The 6,892-nt window shown below is 45.3% G+C and overlaps 1 protein-coding gene across 4 annotated transcripts; it reads left to right on the top strand.

The window, feature by feature from the left end:
- The first annotated feature begins 497 nt into the window (after window positions 1–497).
- MRPS17 (mitochondrial ribosomal protein S17) lies at window positions 498–3,314 on the top strand. Of its 4 annotated transcripts, none has more exons than XM_040456251.1 (3): window positions 498–581; window positions 1,196–1,335; window positions 2,892–3,314. In XM_040456251.1, the coding sequence occupies exons 2-3, from the start codon at window positions 1,213–1,215 to the stop codon at window positions 3,159–3,161; spliced, it is 393 nt and encodes a 130-aa protein (XP_040312185.1). In that variant the 5' UTR covers window positions 498–581; window positions 1,196–1,212; the 3' UTR covers window positions 3,162–3,314. The 4 variants fall into 4 exon arrangements, with proteins under 4 accessions (XP_040312185.1, XP_040312184.1, XP_040312187.1 ...); XM_040456250.1 differs by having other exon boundaries at window positions 539–653; XM_040456253.1 differs by having other exon boundaries at window positions 570–624.
- Window positions 3,315–6,892: the final 3,578 nt, after the last annotated feature.

Here is a 6,892-nt window from a genome sequence, read left to right as displayed (position 1 = left end):
TTCCTCTGATTTGGAAGGCCTCGTCCAAGCCTGGGAGCTCAGCTTAAAAAGCGGAAACCGAACAGAATAGTTAAATGAAAGGCCGGAATACTCCACGTTCCAGCCGCCCACAGCGTGGAGAAAGAAGATGTACGTCTAGGGGCGCCTGGGGGGCTCAGTCGGTTAAGCGTCCGACTTCAGCTCAGGTCACGATCTCGCGGTCCGCGAGTTGGAGCCCCGCGTGGGGCTCTGGGCTGATGGCTCAGAGCCTGGAGCCTGCTTCCGATTCTGTGTCTCCCTCTCTCTCTGCCCCTCCCCCGTTCATGCTGTGTCTCTCTCTGTCTCAAAAATAAATAAACGTTAAAAAAAAAAAATTAAAAGAAAAAAAGATGTACGTCTCCCCGGATGACCAGGGTCTACGGTTCTCTTTAAGGGGGAGTGAGCGGAGCCCTGCCCTTAAGCCCGCTTATGGCTAAGGGGACACGCGGCCAATGAGAGGAGCGGTCCGAGGCGGAGCGACTTGCAAGGGACTGACGTCATCACGTTCCGACCGGCCCTCAGTAGGACACGCGCTGTGAAAGTAAACCCAGGAGGAGGTCGAGGTATGGGAGCTGCTGTTGCGGAGGGTGAATCCCGGGTTGCAAGGTGTCGTCGGGTTAGAGCCTGGAAGCAAGGGAAGTTGCCTGACCCCGGGGTTGTGCGGGGAGGGAGGATCAATCACCCCCAGCCTACCCCAGGCGGGTTGGACTCGGCATTAACTGATCAAGAAGGCGGCCCCAAGGCAAAGTCTCCTTAAGTGGGGAGGACACCCCGGCCGCTCCGCCAAGGCCTTGTGCGCTCGTGTGGCCAGACTGTGAGCCTCTGGGGAGACGCAAGCCAGCGGAAGGAAAGAAAGGGACGCCAGTAAGAGCCCACGTTTATTCGCGCCATTTAGCGCCTTACAGGTTAAACTTTCAAAGCACGCCGGTGAGCAGACCCTGTTGTTATTCCCGTTTTGTACAGGGGGACACGGCGACTTAAGTTAAAATGACAGCTTTGTAAATAGTATAAAGATGGGAGGTTGGGTTAAGTAAATAGTGAAACGTGTAAGTATCTCTAAAGTGGTGATTCCAGAAGGTCAACAAAAACTGTTTCTGATCTTCAGCACTTCTAGTAACAAAATTCCTTTGGTGAGTCATAACAACCAGAATGTTAAACTTTGAAATTTGTTTTTCAGGTGATCAGAGCCACATAATGTCAGTAGTTCGTTCATCCGTCCATGCCAAATGGATCGTGGGGAAGGTGATTGGGACAGCAATGCAAAAAACAGCTAAAGTGAGGGTGACCAGGCTTGTTTTGGATCCCTACTTATTAAAGGTGAGGAATATCCCTGTTTTCAGAAGGCATTGATAAATCACCAACATGTTACAGGTTCTGAACAGAGAAACCATTCCCTGTCAGTACAGATGCACTGAGCGTCTGCTGATCTGTGGGTATAACAAAGTGAATTAATCGTGGTTCATTCTCAAATTCTGAGGACACATACAGTTAATTTCAACTCAGTCTGATAACTGATACAGTACTTCTGTGTGCAAAGTACTGGGAGCAGAAAGCAGGACAGCTGATTCTTTCTTTCCACATTGCTGAAAGAGAGCATCCTCAAAGACATTTGAGCTGAATCTCAGAAAGGCTTTTATCCAAAGGACCACATTTGGGGGAGTCATTTTGGCCATGGTAAGTGGTATATGGAAGTTCTTTTAGCCATTAAAGGGCATGACATTGTACAGGAACAACAAGTAGTTTGGCATGTTTGAGCCCAGAGCTTGATCCTGAGTAGGCATTGACTGTTGTTGAGTGAATACAAGAACAGTGGGAGCTGGGCTGAGAAAGGCCTTTTATGTAGTATTTTTGGATTTCATCCTATAAGCAAAGGAAAGACACACTTGGAAACATAAAGATAGAGATGAGGACAGGAGGTAAGGAAATAGGTAAGAAGGCTATTGCAAAAGTCTAGAATGGAAATGATAAGAACCTGAACAGTCCTTGAAGCAATTGCAATGCAGTGGGAAAAGATTTCGGAAAGAAGGGCCAGAGTCCTTGATTTGTCAGATGTGCAAGGGAGGGAGAGGAAAGTGCCAAGGACAGGTAGGTAGAAATGTTCTTTGTTATCTAGGATCAAAAACACAGGAGCAGAGGTGACAAGGTTAAGGGAAGGGGAGGCCAGATGAGTTAAGGAGAAGAATAAAGTTGTCTTTTATTAACAACAACACAGGAACAAGCTGAAGAGTGACGACAGCCTTATCATTGGCCTGAGTCAGGAGACCTTAGTGTGAATATTGACTGTTGTTTACTAGCTGTGCACATTACCTAACTCCAGAGCCTGTTTTCTCATTTGTAAAATGAGAGCACCTTCTGCAGCAAGGTTGTTATGAGCATCTGTGGCTTGTTTGCAGTACTTCGAGCTAGGCATGGAGCTAAGTGTGGTGTGTATATTTAGAACATTTAATTATCTGGATAACTTTAGAGATGCAGATAGTGGAGCCTCATTTTAGGTTGTGAAAAAAACTAAGCCTGGAGTGATTCAGTGACTGTGCCAAGTCACACAGCTAGTAGTGAGAGTAGCATGTTCATAAGGCTGGAGAGAAGGCTCCACTAGGAAGGAAGAGTTTAAATAGTATAGAGAAGGATGATGATTAATAGACAAAGATACTGAAGGTAATAGGCTGGAGAGCTCAGGCACATGATCCACTCTGGGAAAGTCATTGCTATTTTCTAGAAGTTAAGCAGTTAATTTTTGTATTGGAACCCTCCTGAGTGTATTATCTTTTTTTCCCAAGTCCCAGCTTGTTTTCTGTGCGTTACTTTTTATATTCTATGCTGCGTTGTCAGATCACAGATGGGAACTACCGATTTGTTCCTACTTCTCTCAACAGTATTTTAATAAACGAAAAACCTACTTTGCTCATGATGCTCTTCAGCAGTGCACAGTTGGGGATATCGTGCTTCTCAAAGCTCTACCTGTCCCACGAACAAAGCATGTGAAACATGAACTGGCCGAGATCGTTTTCAAAGTTGGACAAGTCATAGATCCAGTGACCGGAAAACCCTGTGCAGGAACTACCTACCTGGAAAGCCCAGTCAGCTTGGAAACTACCCGCTTAACCAAAAATCTGGAAGAACTGAATAGCTCTTTAGCACAGTGAAGGACGATTGGAAGGAGACAAAGGGAAAGATTTATAAGTTTGCTTTACAGAAAAAGAAATTTTTCTAAATTTCATTACAAACTGTCCAATTTCTCTTCTGGTATTTATGGAATAGCTAAAAGTAAATGAAGTAAAGGCCTTGTTAAAATTTTTCATGAGTGTAAGGTCATGTTTGAAATTTCCTTTTCATTGAACATACTTTCCTCTTACAGGAAGTGTACCTAGTAATCCCCTGCATGGTTTTGTAAGCTCACTTTTTTAGAAGGTGTATCTTTTTTTTTTTTTTTTTTCCATTCAAAGGAATCTTGAATTTATCTTAGAACCCTTATTTGGGGAGGAAAATACCTTTTGATATCTTAAAACAGAAGACTGCATTAAGTGAATATTTATTTTTGGTGGTATATATTTGAAACTAATTTGAAATTTTTCTTTTTTTTTTTTTTTGTTTGTTTTTTAATGTTTATTACTTTTGAGAAAGAGAAAGACAGAGAGCAAGCAGGAAAGGGGCAGAGAGACACAGAATCCAAAGCAGGCTCCAGGCTGTGAGCTGCCAGCACAGAGCCTGACCTGGGGCTTGAACTCGTGAATGGTGAGTTCATGACCTGAGCTGAAGTTGGCTGCTTAACCGACTGAGCCATCCCAGTGACCCTGAAATTATTTCTTTGATTTAACCAATTACAAATGGAAATAATCAGCAGTCTGGTTGGGGTCAGACCTTATAAGAATGTCGACACATAGAAAATAAAACTTGAAAATTCTGTGTCACTTTTCTTTCATCCTGTATTCTAGAGTGTATTAAATAGGAGTGGATTCATAAAATCTGATACATTGATGAAATTGTAGAGTTCCTCATACTGTGCATTTGAGTTGGAGAGTTTGAGTTCTGTTGCTGTTTATTAATAAACTATGAACCTAGATTTTGACCTGAAGAAACATTGAGTTACATATTCCAGTTTCCTGGCTCCTAGGAAGAGATTTGGAGCATATTTGAGTTTCAACTAATACGTGTATTATACAAGTACAGAGTTTCAGCAGTAACCACAAGCACTGCCTATCCTCTCAATGCTCATAATCTAGTAGGGGAGGTTATGTACAGCTGCCTTCATAGCAGAGAAGCACATGGGTGGGGGGGAAATGACAACTTCCCAGAAGAGACTAGATGGTGCTAGAACTGAATCTTAACAGTTTCTGGGCTAGTAGATAAGGGTTGTGGAAAGGGCATTCCAGGTAGAGGGAGGAATGTAAAATCCCAAAACTATGAGAAGAAGCAGCATAACCAAGGGGTTCTGCAAGCCGATGAGGACTGCTTGGGACACTTTGAACATGAGTGGGGTTCAGGTAAAGAAACAGGTGGAAATTATACTGTAAGTGGTGGCAGGTTACATTTTTAAAAGAGTATGATATAATTACATAATGAACTGTAAGGGGAAAGATTAGAGGGAAAGAGACCTGTTCAAAGACTGGTCCTAAGACAAACTGAGTAGGGTGAGGAAAAGAGGTTGGATAAATGATGTTCCAAAGTAGAACTCTCAGAGCTTGATACCAGGAGAGTGAGCAAAACGGAATCATCTAAGAGTGTCTAGGTCTCTGACAGGTGAAGTTAATGTGGGTTCCACCTTGCACCTGTACAAGCCATTGCAAAAACCTCAAATATTTAAAATGCTTACATATACTCTACTTTTTTTGAGAGAGAATTTTAAGCACGCTCCATGCTCAGCGTGGAGCCTGACGTAGGGATCAATCCCATGACCCTGGGATCATGACCTTAGCCGAAATCAACTGACTAAGCCACCCAGGCATCCCTCTTAAGATATTTTTCCTAATAATCTTGGTGTAAAACTTATGCTCCAGGAAGATGCCCAATATTTCTTCTATGACATATACACCTGTGAGCTTCTATGACAGCTATACACCTGTGAGATAAAAGTACATGTCCCCAGGGGCGCCTGGGTGGCGCAGTCAGTTAAGCGTCCGACTTCAGCCAGGTCACGATCTTGCGGTCTGTGAGTTCCAGCGCCGCGTCAGGCTCTGGGCTGATGGCTCAGAGCCTGGAGCCTGTTTCGGATTCTGTGTCTCCCTCTCTCTCTGCCCCTTCCCCGTTCATGCTCTGTCTCTCTCTGTCCCAAAAATAAATAAACGTTGAAAAAAAAATTAAAAAAAAAAGTACATGTCCCCAGTAAAAAATATTGGAAGATAACAGTGGAGAAGAAAAATGCAGAATAAGTGGCCTAATACTAAATAGCACAAAAGCAAGGTCGACCAAGAAATATTTACCAAGTTTACATTTCAGGAAAATACATTTAAAAGCATTCATCTCTTAAAAAAAAAAAAAAAAAGCTGAGAAGTTGGGAGAATGTGTGAGAAAGTCACAAGGGCACAATGACACCACAGGCTTAAAGAGGCTTCCCTCCTACTGTGGAGGATTGGGACATGTCCTTTCTGCCCTGGGGAGAGCTCCCTTTTGGGTCTAAGTGTCTACAGGCTCACTAATCATAAGCCTGTTGCTCAGCCACATAGCCTCTGGACTCCTGTCCCCTGTCCCTTGGCCTCCTTTCCACTGGCCTCCAAGAGACCCATATCTCCCTGATCTGGAGCAAATCCTTGTTGTCCCTCCATCCACAGGACCCCTTTTTAATCCTTCCTGGTGGTTCCTTGCCATATTAACATGTTCAAATATTCCCCAGTCAGAAAACTGCACCCCTTAAGCTCCAATGCTTCCTTTGCCTCCAAGATTACTAGCTTCAGAGAACCCCTCAGACCAAAAGCCCAGTTGCTGCCCTCTCCCCTCCTGCCAGGGTAACAGACCTCCCAGGTACCCACCCATCCTGAGGACATTTCCCTCTTGGCCTCTGCAGATTCTTGCACAGTGCTCCCCTTGGTGGCTGGGGTCTCTCCTCCCTTTCTCCCCCTTCTCTCACTGTCTAGCTCCCTTTCTGCCTACCTTGTCTCGGTTGCAGTTTTCAAGGTTACTTTTGCGGCTCTTTTACTCAGGATACACTTTCCCTAAACAGTGCCACCCGACCCACGCCTTTGTTTAAGTTGTTTTCTTGACCGGAGATATCCTCCCTTCCACTGGTCAACTCTTCCTTTGGGACCGCGCTATCGTGCCAGGAACTCGGCTCTGTCTTCCGCTTCACAGCCACCGCCGGTTACAGTCTCGCCTGTCCGTGTCCCCTTCCCGTCTGGTGAACCTCTTCATTTCAACACTTGACACGCTGGAGCCAATTATTTCACATCCTGCCCCACTAGACTGAGTCGGCTTGACGACTGAGACGCGACGAGGGCCCATCAGTGTTGATATGAACAGGTTACAGGAACAATGTAGTCCCGAGACCACCAGATAACTTGAGTATGTTTTCATCTAGAATGTTTTTATTAAAGCGTTGCTTTGGGTTTGTTTTCGGTTTGAAAGGCAATGTATTTACATGGTACAAAGTTCAAAAGGTATTAGGGAGAAGCCTGAACTCAGTGTTACTCTTTTCTTGTGGATCTTTCCATGTACATTAAAGCCTTGCCCATGGTCCTCTAGCGCTGGACATTCAGCTCCTTTCGCTGGTGATTGTCTCGTAAAGCAGTCCTTTTCGCCTTCGCGCTCCTTTCTCGCAGCTGCAGGACCTCCTCGCGCCGGGACCGTGGGCCCTACTTCCCCTGGCGGCGGCGCCTGGCGCTGCAGCGGCCGCGCGCCCCGCCCCGCCCCAGCCTCGGCGGGCCTGGCCGGGGGAGGGGTCGCG

This window comes from Herpailurus yagouaroundi, unplaced genomic scaffold (genome assembly GCF_014898765.1).
Source record: "Herpailurus yagouaroundi ecotype Mexico unplaced genomic scaffold, PumYag 216, whole genome shotgun sequence".
In the NCBI taxonomy this organism is placed as follows: Eukaryota; Metazoa; Chordata; class Mammalia; order Carnivora; family Felidae; genus Herpailurus; species Herpailurus yagouaroundi.
The sequence above is the reverse complement of the archived record's forward strand: the minus strand, read 5'-3'. Positions and strand labels throughout refer to the sequence as shown.

Coding starts and splice junctions, on each gene's coding strand:
- MRPS17 (XM_040456250.1), top strand. CDS start 584: ATGGGAGCTGCTGTTGCGGAGGGTGAATCCCGGGTTGCAAGGTGTCGT. Junction 654..1,195: donor GGTTAGAGCCTGGAAGCAAG/GGAAGTTGCCTG, acceptor TTTGTTTTTCAG/GTGATCAGAGCCACATAATG. Junction 1,336..2,891: donor TGGATCCCTACTTATTAAAG/GTGAGGAATATC, acceptor TTCTCTCAACAG/TATTTTAATAAACGAAAAAC.